General features: G+C 40.4%; 1 protein-coding gene across 3 annotated transcripts; it reads right to left on the minus strand.

The window, feature by feature from the left end:
• Positions 1-2,976: 2,976 nt before the first annotated feature.
• LOC141926508 (mucolipin-3-like) lies at positions 2,977-17,235 on the minus strand. Of its 3 annotated transcripts, none has more exons than XM_074832407.1 (14): positions 17,107-17,235; positions 14,974-15,203; positions 13,037-13,204; positions 12,354-12,507; positions 11,821-11,905; positions 11,644-11,740; positions 10,948-11,047; positions 8,972-9,084; positions 8,742-8,891; positions 6,674-6,775; positions 6,440-6,562; positions 5,684-5,890; positions 5,184-5,313; positions 2,977-3,509 (listed from the first exon to the last, which is right to left on the minus strand). In XM_074832407.1, the coding sequence occupies exons 2-14, from the start codon at positions 15,199-15,201 to the stop codon at positions 3,490-3,492; spliced, it is 1,677 nt and encodes a 558-aa protein (XP_074688508.1). In that variant the 5' UTR covers positions 15,202-15,203; positions 17,107-17,235; the 3' UTR covers positions 2,977-3,489. The 3 variants fall into 3 exon arrangements, 2 of the variants coding, with proteins under 2 accessions (XP_074688508.1, XP_074688509.1); XM_074832408.1 differs by lacking the exon at positions 17,107-17,235 and adding an exon at positions 16,603-16,624; XR_012624138.1 differs by lacking the exon at positions 2,977-3,509 and having other exon boundaries at positions 5,185-5,313; positions 6,643-6,775.

Consider the following 17,235-nt stretch of genomic DNA (forward strand, 5'->3'; position numbering starts at 1 on the left):
GCATATGCAAAACATTGGAATTGAAATGAGCCTTGGTAAGAAAACAGCTGTTACCCAAGTTTAACACCCTGCAACTTATTTTCATGAGGAAGTACTATCAGTATTTTTCAGGCAACTCTTTCCAGAGCCCAGTGAGAATCAGGACAAAGGAACTCTCTTACCCCTCCACACTTCCCTGGACAGCACTGAGAGCCCTGTTTTCCTTAGGATGGCATTTTTAAGCATAATGAATTTATCCGATGCTTTATCTGCTTCTTTGCTCTCCCCACCTGCATTTTACAGTTCTATCTGTGCCTACTTGATTGTATCAGCATAAAGATACCGATGTCTCCAGGATGCAGCTTTACATATGTTACTAGCATTGCTAACGTTGAGATCACTGATACTGTTGAAGACAAAGCTCATTGTCACACTTTTTGGCTTTGCAAGGCCTTAACCAGCACATCATATATTGACACGAAATAAGATTAAAAAGCCCCACCACACATGAAACAGCAGCAGCCACAGATCTCCTGGTAGATCTGCACTTCATCTTGAATGCAACCAGTAGGCTAGAAAGCACAGCATGGATGGGCTTCTTCTCAGGTGAGCGGAATACTCGGGCAGATGAAGGTCCTGAAGACCAAGTATCAAGCAGGTCACAAATCTGGACAGCAAGCACTTAGATTGCCAGCAGCACTACCAAGGCAAACGATATGTGTTTGAGTGTCTGGTTTTCTTAAAATATAGATAGATATCAGATACGTAATACAAGCAGAATTTATTCTTCCAGTCAGAACTGGACATTTTGAGCAGGTGTAAGCCAGTAACCTTTCAGGGTACTGTTCTTCTTTCCCCTGTGTAACAGCCTGCATGGCCAGAAATATGCAATTGCTGCTCTGCTAACTTTATAAATAGTTGTCCCTTCTTTTCTTCCCACCCCATCCTATCCTTTGCTTTACACATCTTTCTCCTACTTTTACATAACCCTCTCCTCTGGCTTCCACACTGTGACCCTGCCCATTACTGTTGGAAGGCAAGTTGCCTTTCATCAACTCTTTCCTCCCCAAGCCCACACAACTGCCAGCAGTGCTGAATTAAAAGCTGTGTAGTCCAGCAGAAGTAGCAGAGAGTGGTATTCCACTGAATTTCTGCATCTCAGTTGATTGACTTTTAGCTGTAGCAGGAGCACAGGTCGTTACTTAAAGACTCTAACAGGGATTTCACTGCAAAACATGCTTCACAGTCAAGTTTACCCTTCAGGCAACAGAAACCAGTCTTCAATGAAAGATTTCTCCTGTTAGGAATTGAAAGAATCTATATAGGATATCTTTTCCTGGTTTGGAGTCACCTATTGTAACTTCCCATGCCTAATGCTACGTCCCAGGCTTCTATTAACATGATTTTTCCCTGCTTCTATAAAATTTTGTAAGAATTTGATATTTTAGAGCTCTGTCAAACTTTGTTGAAATTTGTTGCCAATTTCGTAAGTTAACAGTGATGGAGCATATGCCCTGCCCCAGTTCTAAATGAAATTAGACTACTACTTGCCTTATAACTTTATTGGCAAAGTATTCCATAGCTCTTTACACCTGCAAATTATTAATCTTAGCTTTCTCTTAACTCTGTATGGAAAAGCCTTGCTAAGAAGTCAGCCTTCTGCATTTCGGTGATCTTAAAGTGCTTGCCATCCTTGTCAAAATTCCTTCACAAACTTTTTATACAAGTGATGCGCACATTATATATTGTGTGTTGTCGAAGATCGATAAGGAGTTTAATGTGTCCACACAAAACACAGCTGCTTAATATTTGCTTTTTGAGACAAGATTGCCTTGAATCTCCTTGAAAAGCTTCAAAAGTCTTCCATCTTGTGTGACTGTTGGAAGACAAGGACCTCAATACAGGAAACTTTCAGATACTGTGAATAATCTGTTCTGCCTACACCTTGCATTTGGTTTGCCTTTGCTGAATTTGAACTTCATGTAATTTTTAGTGTAAGGTTTAATACTTGCATATTTGTTTCTGTGGCAAACTCTGAAATGCTGTTAAACAGGATCAGCTGAGAACAGGTCCACACCAGGGTCCACAGGAACTATCTTGACTACAGGAAATGCAAGTTCACACACTCCACACACTGTTTCAAGTCAGAAATTGCATATTGCTATTAAAAAAAAAAAGCTCCTATATTAACCTGGCAACTATTATTTACTCTTAAGATGAATACTAACACACCCAGTCCTTACTGCAGCTGGAAGTGTTTATTGTAGAGCATTTACAATGTGTAAACATTCAGACAGAATGTGTTTAGTGTCCTCCACCTTTGTGCACATTATACATTGTCACACACAGCTACAGGAACATTGCTCACAAATGCAAGTTATCTAAAATATACTTCCCTTTGGTCTTCTATTCTGCTCCCAGAGTGAATAGACTATAGAAAATAAGGCATCCATCAAATGGTATCACAGTCAACAAAGTATATAAACTAAGTTGTCAAAACCAAACTTTTGTAAGATATAATGTTTCAGACAGCCACTGACAGTACCAGGTTATTAGGTTGGTAGGAAACACCCAGTTTCTAAAGCATGGAGAGGTATGACTCTCAGAGACATATCTTCTGTGTATTTGACTCAGTTCAGACTTCAGGTTTACAGACTTGTGTATCAGAGAAAGATTTCAAATAAAAAAATGGGTATTTTGAAAGTGCTTTTGTCTGACTTTTCCTTTAAAAACACAAGGTCAGCACACTGCGAAGCTGAAGACTGTAACTGATCCTACTCAGTGCTGGATATAGGAGAACATCTACATTTCTCTTCTCAACTCACCCCTTAAACTTCAGTTCTGGCCTGGCATGTCCCTGGCCTCTCTGAGGAGAGACTGACACGTACATCAAGTGATACTTATCTTTATAGAAATACTTAGTTTATGCTCTCAGCCATATTTGAATGGCTTGTGCATCAATTCACTGTAATGTGTCCAGAAACAAATTACATCAAATTTCATAGCTTCAGTTTATTTTTACTATGAGTGCAGATAAACAAAACATGCTGAGGGCTCTAGAGCGAGCTTTCGTTCATTCAGTGACGGGTCAGCCATAGCTAAATAATGCCTGCAATACTGAGGGCTAGGTTGGTGTTCAAAGTTGCAGTTGTCCAGCACTATTTTTACTTATAGTTGAAAGTTACTGCATTTCTAGTCTACTCGCATAATCTAGCCAAGTCTCTGAACACAGACAGCTTTTTAATGCCCTTTGCATTCTAGCACAATTTAACTGAGGAAACAAATAGAACAAAGCTAATAAAAAAACAAACCCCCAAAACCCCTGAACTAGCAATGACAGTGCCTAATCAGAAAGACTGTAAGTTTATCATAAGCTTCTGCCACAGGTTTACACTGTTTTTCAAGAAAAGCAAATTCAGGCTCTAGGTGTAAGGTTTTCCACCAGCTCCACTGTCCAGTTCTTGCAATGTGCGTTGCTTTAAAATCTCCATGATACACTTCCACAATCCATTAAATATGTTCACTACAACCTGTACAGGAGAGGGGGAAAAAGTTGTTAGGTGCATGCATCAAAATAATAGTTTCATTGTACAAGGAGCCTTAAAAATGCATCTGAACTATTTAATTACTCATTTGACATATGCTGATAAGGAACTGCTATGAATCACCATAAAATACTTTGAACATGAGAAAGAATTAAGAGAAGCCTTGTGTGTCCTGTGGGACCATATGACTGTTAAGGAGCAGAAGCCATAGAACTGATAATGTAACATCTTGCTCAAGATACTTATTTATTCCTACAGATCATTTGTTTCAAAGTAAAACCAGAAGGCTAATGGAGCAATGTCCCGTATTTACAGCCAACTGCAAAGTCATCCCCTGGCCTAGCTTCTAGAGAAAGAAACACACTATTTCCAGATAAAAAAACATTTTGTAACACTAACATGCATGGTATGAGGCATGCCTGTGGATCAAGACGTTTGGCACCAGGATAAAATCATGAAAGAATAGGTAATCCATTTAGGAAACAAGGCCCTGAAACAAGGCACTTAAATGCCTACAGTTCCCTTCGAGTCCAGGGTGCTGCTGGCTGCCCAATATTCCTGAAGAACAAGTTGCTTGAGAGTAACCAAGTTTTCCTTTTCAAATGCTCTCCTAGAGTCCTGATCCCTGCCTCACAGTCGGTGGGAAAAGTATTACATCCCCACCCTGTCCTGCCTCATGTTGGGTTTCTAGCCTGGTTAAACTGAGAGGTGTGTGCAGAAAAGGAAATATTAACGTGTCCGTGCCCTTTACCCAGCAGCAAGATGCCCTGCTCTGCTTCATCCCACACTTTCATCTCCAGTAAGGCACGCGGTCAGAACAGCAGCTTTCTGCTCTGGACTGGCTCATGGCAGGCTCTGTTGTCTCCCTGCTCCGAAATACGTCCCCATCTCCTCCCCCTCATAAATCATAAATATATCCTATCTAGCATATAACAATATAGCACACCAGAAAAGCCCTATACGAAGCAGCTGCAAATGCCTTTGATCTTTTTAATCAAGCTGCAAGTATTTTAAGGCTCCCCCACCAGGGGACCCTTCAGCAAGCAAGACTCAGAGTTGCTGCCAGCCAGGTTAAATATAAACCACGTAACCTGCAATCAGTATTCCTGAAGAAGCAAAACTTCAAATAACTGAAGCATTAAGTGCTCCATAGTGGAAGTTAGGCAATGCTTTTCCAAGTGCTGTGATAGTATCCTAAACTGCATGCTGTCTTAAAACTCAGCAAGCTGATTTTCTCCGTTTCAGGCCTGCTACCATTTAAGTTAGGACACCTTACTGCACAAGGTATCATTAAAAAGTGGGTAAGACAACACTGAATGTGTCCTACCTGTTGCAGTGAGTACAGGAAACATTAATGCTTGCACATTACACATATGGGGTTCCCAAGTTACTGTATATATTATCTAACTTTCTGTACTATTTTTCATATGTTTCTTAATTTAAAAGTTACCTTGCCTCTCCTAAGGAGTTTGTTGGCTGCAGACATTTCACCAAAATACTCTATTCTAGAGCTTAGAAATAGTTTGGGATTTTTGTGGGTTTTTTTTCTCCTCCACCACCAAAAATTTAAGTACTCTTCATAAACATTATACCAGGGACATTTTGTGGTGTGTTGCTTTTGCATATACGTTAATGCATAATTTTAATATAGGTACATACCGTTACAACAACAGAAGAGAGATGCAGAACTCTCCTCCTCTAACCTGTACATGCCAGAGTTTGGTAAGTCTTTGCACTGTGATATAAATCTCTGAAGTTCTGTCTCCGGAAAGCCATCTTGCTGGTAGTGCTAAAAATTGATATTTAGTTAAACCCTTAACAAGGCTAAAACATATGATAACCCAAATCCTCCCCAGACCACTTTTCAGATACTGCTTAAGTCTGAAATTAGAAGATCCACAGAACCAAATATGAAATTACTGCTTTTTAGTAGCTATTTAGCTTCCATTGGAGTAGGAAATCAGATAGGCTTGTAAGAAAACTGAAGTAGGGAGGGATTAAAAACCTCTAGTCATCACTTTACATGCTCAAAAGTAGCCATTGTATTTATTCCTTAAATTGGCATGCACTGCAAGCCAAAATATTGAGGGAGATAAAGAGTCTTGATAGCACCAATCTTGCATTTTTATTCCAAATGAAGAGTAAGAGTCCATGCTTACCTTGACAGTTTCATACGTATCTGTAATAAGTGCAATGAAGAGACTCAGTACCATGTAGATGAACAGACTGATGAAGGAGTAGAGGTAGATCCTACTGAATAACCAAACCAAGTAACTTTTCTGCTGCATTTTTGCAAAGGTGGCAAACATGTCATCTCCATTGATCAATGAAAAAAGGCATTCGGAAACCATGTTCAGAGACCGAAACTAGAGAGGAGGGAAGAAGACAAGGACATCCATCGCCACTGTATTTAGATCCAAAGACTGTACATAATACGAAGAAGATACACAGCTGATGACTGGCTGCATCGGATCTCTTTGTACACCCAGGATATGACAAGGTGCAAACAGTAAAACATTTGAGGAATGAGCAAAGTTTGCCACCTCCTGTACACATACACATTCAATTCACATAAGCCAATTTCACTTTTAAAAGGGATAAGGATAAATTCTCCAAAGCTTTAGTCTGACACCGGTGTTCTGCAAGATGAAAATTATTTCTGAAAATACCAGCATGTGATTGGGAGTCATGACAGCTTCCACTTCTGACTCAGAGCTTTCATAACTTAAGGAAGGTCTGACTGAGTCATGGAAGTCAGACTCCTCAAACAGAGCAGCATCATGTTGAAGATGCACTATTTTTATATTAAGGGGAAGCCTTGACATGAAAACTTAGAAGACAACAGTAGTAATCTCTCATTTGTTTGGTATCAATTCTGTTATTCAAGTTGTCTATTTTCATGTTAAGTATATTACCTTCACATGGTATGGTCCCAGTACAATCCATCCACAGAAACAATAGCCCAGGTAGATCATAGCAGCACAACAGCAGAACCTCATTACGCTGGGTAATGCTGCTCGCAGTGTGAGGATGAGAAGCTGCACAAAGCAATGCAAACAGTTAGAATTCAACCAGGCATTTCTTCCAGTCCTCTTATAGCAACAAACAGAATAAATACCAACAGCACGAAGATCCCGGGAGATTCTTACATTATACTTCTGAAAGAAACCTAGGTAGCGAATGACTCCAAGCCACACAAGCATAGTGGATGTTCCCAGGAGTATGCTACAGACATCATAACTTGTCAGACTCTAAAAAAAAAAGGAAAAAAAAAAAAAAATCAAGTATTGTAACAACTGACAGATTCTAAATTGCAACTCTCATTACTACAAAGATCTGTTAAGAAGCATTGTTTTCCTTTGCAATCTCTCCCATGAAAAATTAGTTTGGGGCAATACACATTAGAGAGTAGAAGTCCCACCTAAGAGCAAGGGCACTTTCAAGTGTAACTCATTTCATATGCCTTTACATATGGCTGTTTGTAAAATAGATTCTGACAAGCTTCATTTGCAAGGCCGTTTTCATTTGCAGCTGCACTGCAGGTGCAGAGACACCCCCTCTATACCTGGCTCACTAAGACCTGTACAGTGGCACTGCAAACATTTTTACACTGCCTCCAGACCTGTGGCAACTGCTTCTGGAATCTGCATCCACAGATTCTCCGGAGCAGCTTGGGAATCTCTCCACTGGGTCCCAGCGGACAGGGTAAACATGGCTTTAGAACTGCAGAGCAAAGAAGGTTCTTCCCGTACATAGGCAAAGCAGTTTTTAAAAAATAGCATGACTTGCCAGCAGAGCTCAGATAAATACTAAGGAGGATCTTGTTAGGCAGCTGGGAACTGTGAGGTGTACAAAGTTATCAAGGAGAAGACTAATTAGCTTCTAATTAATTCTAACCAGAACTTCATTTATATTTTATTGGCACTTCACTGTTTTTTTTCCACCTATACATACTGGCCTGTTTTCCACCAAGTTAGCATATACCTTATTCCCTGAATTGCAGCTCTACTCTGAAATTGAGACCGTGACAGATTACTTGAATAAGAGGTTTTCACTATTTTCGTTCCTCTAAGAGTTGGCTAATCTTTTATATTAGCATAATTAATTTACAGCTTGACAAAAAACAAATTTAGGCTACTGTAATGTGAACTTGTTATTCAGCCACTAACTTTCACACAGTAACATGGAGTAAGATCTTGTTATTGTGGTCCACAAGGCTTGCAAAATGAAGTGAAATGTACCTGTAAGGAACAGTTTTAGTGGAAGACTCTCTTAGAAAAGAAACATATATAAGCAGATGTACTTTTTTTTATATATATATATAGGATACATGAATCCCAAATGCAAGATCTTACTCCAACCTCGTTCTCGTCTTCGCTCTTCCCAAAGCAGGATGGAATTATCTCTTATCTTAGCCAGCTTCCTCATAGCTTCTTTCTACTCCTAAGAACTAAGTTAATAGTTCCTAAGGTAAGATAGGGCAATTTGTACAGGGCATTTATGATAGTGGAGCTGTCATCAGATGGATTTCAGACCCATCCTTTCATCACTACCGTCCAAAGTCTGTTGTGTTGCAATGTCACACTTCAAAGTCTGCTACAGATCTGGTGAACCACATTACGTGAATATTAGAGTGTTTCAAGATAGCATATTGTAGTAATTTTTCCTCCCTAATTCTAGCTGCACATAATACGTTTTAAAAAGATTTTTTTTCTATAGCAAATTTATTTTAGAAATTGAAGGCCGAGAACCTGGTTGTGGCTGACTGTTATGTACATGCTGGAAACCAGAAGCTGGGAAAGCAGCAAAATTATGTTTAAGGAGAGAGTCTTTGCTAGTTAAACACTTGTTAAACAGGGAACAGAAAGTTAAATGCTAAGTTTTTAAAAATCAATCAAATAAACAAATATAAGTGGTCCTAAATGGAGAAGAGAGGAAGCCACAGTCTTAAACTTTCAGAGATGAAGCTCATTTTATTCCTTGGAGTCACAAAGGAGCAAAGATAATTAGAACTATAATATCTAGTGATATTTGTAGTTTTTAAATCTCACAACTGGAAACCACATCTCAGTTATAATTCCAGAGGAGAAGACAGAGTTTTAAAATTTCATGCCACCCAGAACCAAGTATAGCCAGCCTGAAGTCCTACGAGAGATTTAACCTAGCTGGGACAGAAACAATCAGTTTTGCTTCCACCTGACAGTGTAAAAAGCTTACTTTGGCTTGTATCTCCATCTTTAGAGTTGATCCAACAATAGTTAAGACATCGCTAACCATAATAAGGATGTACCATCCGTTGACAAATTCCATTTGATCGCTGAAAGATACTTCTTTCTTGTAATAATATAGGAAGAAGCTTACAAATTCCTAGGGGAGAGGAGGAAAGAAAAAAGTTAATCAGAGTTACACAAGACATGAAGAATTTCCAAGGAAAGAGTTATACCCACCCTTTGGAGCCGAATTCCTTTAACGACTGATCGTGTGCAAAGGATCAATGAGGCCAGACAAGTCAATATAACAAAAGCATCAAAGATCATCATGTAGTGAGTGTTCTTCTGTACTAGAAGAACAAAAATATACATGTTTATAACCAGATGCATTTCATCTTGTTGACCATCTTGATTATTGAAGTAAGAATCAAGTTTTGATGCTAACTGTGTTTATACAACTGAATTAAGAAAAATCTTAGCATTTTTCCCACATAAGTTTATCTGACATACTTTCATGAGAGACAGAAGTACATCTGCACTACAGATACCACTTCAGTTAATTTAGGAAGGTTGATACCACATCAAAAATATACCAGAGCATAAGTGCTTCTTACAACTCTGCAGAATGAGAGGTGGGATTTGTCCATTTTACAAGCACTGGCATGGCCGTATCTTCTCTTCCAGACCAGTGTTTGACTATCAGATGGGTTTTCTGTCCCATCAGCTAGACAAGATAAACATTGAGCTAAACATGAGTTCTCCATCTCTCATGTTACTAAAATTCACATTCTTGATTAACTAAGGCCAAATTTTGCACAAAATCTACCACTAGACCTCTTTTTGGTTTTTATATTTATCACACAGCTGAAACTAGATGAGACAGTATAAGGATTAGATTTTTAATGCTAAAAGAGTGATTGTTTGAGAAAAAAATTGAAACAAATTAATGCTAAATTTGCAAGAAGGTGCAGCAATTCTCCAAATGAGATACTGACCTTCTAGTTGACTTCACAAACTGCACTAGTCAGAAAAAGCCCACCTACTTCTTGCTTATACCAAAGTCACTAACACATGTACTGTTGCCATTTAAGTTGGTTTTGCAGAGTAGTCCAGAACAGCAACAACTTGTTATTGTCCAATTGCAATCATTATCTTTGTATTTTTCATTGGCTTTCAGAAAATAACACAGGGTACTCCAGGAGATGATTTTGAAAACTGTAGTGGCAATCTACATATATATCAAATGTGGATTATTACAGAAGCCTGGTATGAAAACCTTCCTGTACTGCTGCACTAGCACTCTCTTAGAGGTAGTGTGCCTGCCATCTGGTGTGCATTTATAACGTGGCAGCTAACAAAGCTAGTTGATAAAGAGTGTTTAGTGAAATGTGTTTGCATAGTGGTGTGTTTTGTACTCTGATGCATTTTATTAAATTCCCCCAAATTAATTCCAATCTGGTTCTTTAAAAAAAACCTTCTCTCTTTTCACAACCAGCTCTTCATTTCCTAACGTAGGCATAGCAAAGGGGGAGAGTAGAAAAGTAGAAAAATAGACCTGATTCATCCTATTACTTACTTCAGTAAAAAATTAAAAAATAAGTGGAATTCTGACTTTCAAAGAGATTATTTTCTCTAATCAAAAAAGATCTCAGACAACGTTTTGACCAAACCCAATAGCTGCCAACAAAGGGTGCTCTTTGAGTAATTATTTAAGATAGATTATTTAACCATACTGTGCATCTCAGTTACACCCAAATACACGCCAAACATTTAAGCGGCAGTAAGAAGTGCTTCTAGCCATTCCACTCTAGCAAGCCTTAGCAACAGCACTTCCTTATCTTTCCTGGTGCTAAGTCCTGAAATAAGAGTGAATCAGTTTCAACTTTCCACCACTATCATGTATCCTTCTGTTGCCTGGTGCTGGAAGAACAGTTCACAGCCCCACCTTGAGCAATGAGCAGCTTAAGTTCAGTAGCCAAAGCTAGAAGGTTGCAGAGTGAGATGTGGAAAAATTTTGGTTTGACAGTATCAGTGGTGCAACATTTGAGAACTGCTAAGGAAAGTAATGGTGTGCCTGGGTTCCCGGGATTTCAGATCAGAGGTTGAAGAACAACAATTCCTTAGAAAATCGAGATTTAGAAAAAGGATAACAAACATTGTGCTAGTGTGGCAAAAGATTAGCATGAACATTTGAATGCATTTATGTCACTTACTTGATCCAGAAACGTGCCAGTCTTTACATTCTCTGATCGCTATGTCATTGTCTAGCCTTATTTTAATTCTTCCACTATGTGCTTTATTATCAAACACTATCTGTATTAACAAAAAAAACAAAAGTGCATGTCTTTTTACCTATTACATATGTAACACACTGTATTGCTAAGCTTGCATAATAATTCAGAATAATTCTCCTAGGGGGGAAGTTTAAGCTTGTTTAAGCTTAAGGTAATTCCAGTTTATTCAAATAAATGTTGTCAAAGTGAAAGACAGATCTGGTGAACCATGTATTTGCCACAAATTGCTTGATCAACTAGATACTAGGTGAAATTCTTTTAAACTACAGCCTCATTCCTCTATGATCTGAAAACAACCTTTCCGAGAAGCATCTCTCTAAAGAGAAGAGGTTTATGCTTTGTTATACTTCAGATGGATTAGGGCACAAGAGGCTGTAAACCAAGCAAGTGCTTCAGGACCACATCACAAGCACTCAAAGCTTAACCTCCCACAGTCACAAGTGGTGGTTACTTACAGGGTACACTAAACCATGACAGAGTAATCCAGACACCGCTGGGGACCAGTCAGTGGTACCCAACACTCTTCAGAAAACATCTGCACTGACTGTGCATGGCAAACCATCAAGAACGATTCCTCGTTTTGAACAGAAAGACATGCAGCAGGCTTCCACGTACCGTCAGAGTGAAATCATAACAGTCAGGGAGCTCGTGGTGACGAACGGTCTGGAGGTTGATTGCCTTCAGATTGAACATGAGCTGCACCGTCACCAGTCTGGAATACAGCTTTGTATTAGTTTTTCACAGGGAAAATGCACAAATACCCCAATACAGGAGGTGCTGATTCCTCCTCACCTGTGGAAATCCAGAGTGAAATTCAAATTGTGCTTTCCCACAGTTGTGTTGTCTAACGGCGTCATTGGCTCAATGTACAAGCAGTCTGCAATGGATAAGTACTCACAACAATATCTCGTGGGTTATCACACTCTTTAACTGTAATCTGCCTTTCCCACTCCTGAGCCTGGAAAGAGCTGTTGACTACACCCAGCAAGATAGCACACTTAGGTTAGCTGACAAATACATTGGCTTCCCTGAACCAGCCAAGTTATTCACCTTGAATTCATAAGGAAGGCTCCTGAAATTAGCCCGAAATACTTGTATTAGATGGTAATCAGTGCTAACGGCTCATCGCTTGTTTGTGGCAGTAGACATAAAGGACTGTTACCTTGGAGGTGGTTACACAGTAGTTTTCTTGCCGGTTTTGGCTGGTAGTAAGTTCAATATAGACCATTTGATAGGACTATACAATACTGGATGTTTATAAGAATTCATCATAAACGTAGGGTCTCTCTTCCCAAAGAACTGATACAATAGATTAGGTTCATTACCAGTCACAATCTCGGGGTCTATATCAAAGGTGTCATTTCCAGGACAGATGGTTCCTCGCTTGTAGAACTGCTGACACACAGCCAGAGCTGTCTCTTCTGCTCCCCTCCTCTCATAAGCATGGTTTCCAACAGAAATGTTGGGCAGCTGTAAGTACTAAAGTTCAGAACAAACAGACAAACCAACTTAGATGGCACCAAAACTGTTAGTCTTGGAAAAAAAAACAAAACAGAAGTACTTGGATCTGTGCCATAACCCATCTTTTGTATTTAAAAGGTCACCTAAAGAACTCGGAAACCTACACCACACTACAGCTGAGTCCTCAAATACTTTAAGGTATTTGACAAAAACAGTTAAGTGCAGGATTTGAATCTAAATACCTTTTTGCTTATTATTTTTTTCTCTTTACAGTTCTTACTAGAAAGCCTAATTTGTCATTTGTAAAGCACTCTGGCTCAAATCCAAGGCCTGCATTTAGTGCAGAATTAGTATAATGATTAGCTTTAATGATCTCACCCCAAGTACAGCGCTCTGGTACTGACAGAAAACCTGAACGAGTCAACATTCTAGTGTTAAGCAACTGGCACAGAAGTTCAATTTCAGACACTGTCAGCGAAGGTGGAAGAAGAAAAGGTACCCAGGTAAAGACCATATGTATTGTATACATTGCAGCGATAGTCCTTACCTGGTTTATTGCAAAGAATATCTGGTCATAGACATCTGTTTGTGTGTATACGGCATAGGTGTCATCCATTCTGTCCATGTATCCTTTCAAGAAGAGATGTTTGAATGCAACAGTGTTCTCTTCTTTGAAGGCAACCACCATCTGATTGCTCAATCCAAAAACCACCAGCTGAAAAAGACAAAGACAAAGTTGGCTTCTGGATTAACATATGAATCCTGTCCTACAAACAGCCACTCTTTCCTCACACTGGTAGACACAGCACTTATATGCAAGCTACTCCATTACACAGCTGGTGAAAAGAAAGTTTGACTTTAGGAAAAAAAGCGTTTCAAGAATGTTCCTTTAACATGTTTACCAGCATCTTGGCCAAGGATTCGCATTTTTACAAAGAAAAGGATACCATCTCAAATTCAAGCTACCCATATACTGTTACACGTGCTTTGTTAGTTTAGCCTGACATTAATATGACTTGCCTTGGGGAATATCAGTGTACCTCAGCCAAAAAGGCAGGACAGGACTTAACCAGACCCCACTTTGGAGTCCTTACTCCAGTACAGAAAAGGCAAATTGAGGACAACTCAGAAAAACAAACATCCCTCCCTCAGGTTTGGGTGAAAGGTACTTTGAGAATAACTGATCAAAACTGTGCTTGTAACAGGGTAACCTCTGAAGCTGTTGAAAAATATATTGCAATTGGTTCATGAAAAGTTAGCATAAAACCCTGCTAGCTACTATCCAGGCTGGAAAGGATTTCTAGAAGAATGTGATGTATTGTTTGTGGGAGCTCGCAATTCTCTTTAGTGACTATTGTTTCAAATCTAGTGTCAGGAGTATGTGAAGAAACTCATCAGAGATAAGCCTGAATCAGTAGCCTACTGATTAGTTTTATGGCCACAATGTAAACTGGATATGTAGGTTTTGATAAGAATAAGTCAGTTACTGAGATACTAAAATGCTCAGTGTGCTAGGCACACAGGAATACACCAGCAAATCAACAGTGCTAAGACTGAATTACCTACCGGCAGATTTTCTCTGAAAAGGCTAAATCATCATCAATTTCTTTCTTATTTAGGTTCTTCCACCATCAAACTTTAATTGCAAAATGGGACAGATGACAATCACAGGATGATGATACATTTCAAACTGAAGCGGTAAGTAAGGGATACAAACATACTGCCAGATGTATACCAAAGTAATTGTTATTCCTGCAGTTTGTCCCATCATTCACGCAACCGTGGAAAACGGTCTTCTGCATACTTGTATTGTCGTAGCACTGACACCACCGTAAATGTAAATCACACGTGGGCAACTCTGAAGGATCATCATCTGAGGCGTCAGAAAGATTTCATGAAAGACCTTCTTCCTCCTTAACCACAGAATTCTGAGACAAACAGTTGCATTTTAGGCAGCGGATAAATGTCTTATATGAATTCTATGGTGCAAGGCTGGGCGAGAGGAAGAGTGGGGCAAAATTTCTGTTTTTTCCAGTACAAGAGTTTGTATACCATATGCAAGGTATAAGCAAACATCATGAAAAAGCTACCAATTTCAGTTCTTATCACTGTCATATTGAAACCCAAGCAACTGTTCCTTCCCTTGAACACAAACACACTCAGAGTGAAGAAGGTACTGGGGGAAACCAACATGTAAGGATGCCATCCTTTGGGGAAATAAAAAAAAAAGGAAAGAAAAAAGACAAGTAGAGCCCTTAAACATGGTTCCTTTCATCTCCTCTTTTAGGAAAGCTATCTTTTGGTTAATAGTTTTAGAAGAAAATTATGCCATCTGAGATCTAAGCTACATATAGGCAACTAAGATAGTTTTGCAGTCTATCCTCTCCCTCTCTCTGCACCACACCAAGAATAGCATTTGTCACCTGCACTCCTTACCTGAAATCCCATGGGCTAAGAAGAGTCCTTTCTTCCCTAGTTACTCACCTGAATAGTAACCATTGCTATTTTGAGTAGCTGAATCCCAAGTTTCCAAGGTTTCCTGCCCCGGGCCCAGAATTTCTCACATGGGTTCATGAAGAAGAATTTTAATTTCCTTCTAAGCTGGTCTTCCAAAAGCCCATCCTGTGATACTGACAGGTGCCGTTTGTAGATGCAAAGATTTTCATCATCATGAGCAGTGCAGCTGCTCACAGCCACATCAGGATTTTCCATTTCTGAAATGAAAAGAAGTGCATGTCAGTTGGAAAACATGCAAGCATTAATACAGTAGCATCAGATCAGTCTGCACTGACAACCTGGACTCCAAAGACGTTTATCTTCTGTGAAAGGCACTTGACATTACACTGAATTTAAGACCTTGCTCATAATATTGCACATGTTCTGCAGAACCCAAAGAAAACTCTGGGCAAGCTCTTAAATTTGCAGATAGGCTCTCAGGACATTTATTTAATAGTGGAATTTCTGTCCCTTTGGAATTATGGAGTCACTTGCTGTAAACTTCTTCCTCTCTCACTTGCCAGCAACATCATATATACAAGACATCCTGACTCATTTCCTTCTCTGTCCAGAAGAGTACCAAAAGCCTCTCATGAGCATTTACCCTTCTGGAAAACTTACCTACCTCTGTAGCTAGTATTTCCCCTGCTGTCAACCTGCTGTCCAGTCCTTGAAAAAAATGGCATTTTCAAGACAGACAGCATTTTTCTTAGACATCAGTATTATCATTTGCTCTTGGAAATGGTGACCCAGCATACCAAATTGCAATTCAGATAAATTACCTGAGCGCATTAACTTGTCATTTAGCAAGATTATGTCTATTTCCACAGCCATAAAAGACTGAATGCTAACCAATGGTGATCATGAACCAGACAAAAAGACCAAAAGGTAATTGTATTCAAGCATCATGATTAGCCAAAGAGGCTCACATTTCAAACGAGTATGAGGAGAAAGATTAGAAGAGAACCTTATAAACACAGTTTGAGACATTACTCTCTATAGTATTCAAAATGTTTAGATGTTAATCTGTTACTAACTTCATTGACTCCCAAATATTTTATAGATGTTTTATAAAGTACTTCAGAGGTATCCAGGAATATTTATTTCAGATAAAAGATTGTTGACATTAAGAACTGAGTAGATAGCCTAGGTTGTGAATAAATTTAAAGATGTGCCATATTAGACAAATTATTTTTAATTTACATAAGAGAAGTTTCTTATATAACTCAAACAAAAAAATCATCACCAAGATTAATTTTTAAAAATGCATAGATCACATCCACTCTCATCAAGCGGCCATTGCACACATCAGAACACAAGTCTGTTTTCAGATATGATTCAAGACCTTCAATTTCCCCATCTGTCAGAGAGGGCAAGAAAACTTTTGAGTCAGCAGTTTAACACTGAGAATAGACCCATAAATCGGCTTAAAAAAAAAATCAGCTCCTGTTTTATCAGGTCTCCATTGTCCTGCGGGATACAGTATGCCACAGTTTCCACTCATCTTTCTTACAACTGATCAATCATTTCTAAGTTAAGCTCTACTCTGATGCTGCCATATTCCTGTCAATGTACGTGCTTGATTTAAAAAAAATAATAATATATATAGCTCCTGACCTCACAGTATCGGCTCGAGAAGATGCTCCGGATAAACCCACAGGAACTGTTTTCTCACTACCCCGCGCAGCGGCAGCGTGGGCCCCGCGCCCGGCTCCGCCGCTGCGGTGCAGACGGGCAGCCCCCTCCCCTCCCCTCCCCTCCCCTCCCCTCCCCTCCCCGCTCCAGCCTCTCCTCCGAGCCGTGACAAGCGGTTACACACACTCCGGCAGCCCTCAGGCCTTGCACAGCCTTTCAGGTCGCGCAGGGGCCGCCGCCGGTCTCTCCTCCCCCCAGCAGGGCACCGGCGATTCCCCGGGAGCCGCCGCCGGCTCCGCCCGCATTCCCGGTCCCGGCGGAGCGCGGCAGCCCCCGGCCCCTCCCGGGCTCGGCGGGGCCCGCCTGGGCGCTGATGTACCGCGGCATCCCAAAGCCAAAAGCTGGAGGCCGGGTGCGCGCACCCCCCCACACACGCCCGCTCCCCCGGCACCGCTTCGCGCTTTTCAAGACAAGCCCCCGGCGTACCTGTCGGCGGGGTCGTGTCCCTGCCGCGAAGCTCCCGCTGCTCCCCGGGCTCCTGCCCACGCCGGCTGCGGGGACTGGGGCTGCTGGCGCCGCGGGGGCGGCCGTGGGAGCGCGGCGACCGGAGCCCGC

This window comes from Strix aluco, chromosome 8 (assembly GCF_031877795.1).
Source record: "Strix aluco isolate bStrAlu1 chromosome 8, bStrAlu1.hap1, whole genome shotgun sequence".
Classification (NCBI taxonomy): Eukaryota; Metazoa; Chordata; class Aves; order Strigiformes; family Strigidae; genus Strix; species Strix aluco.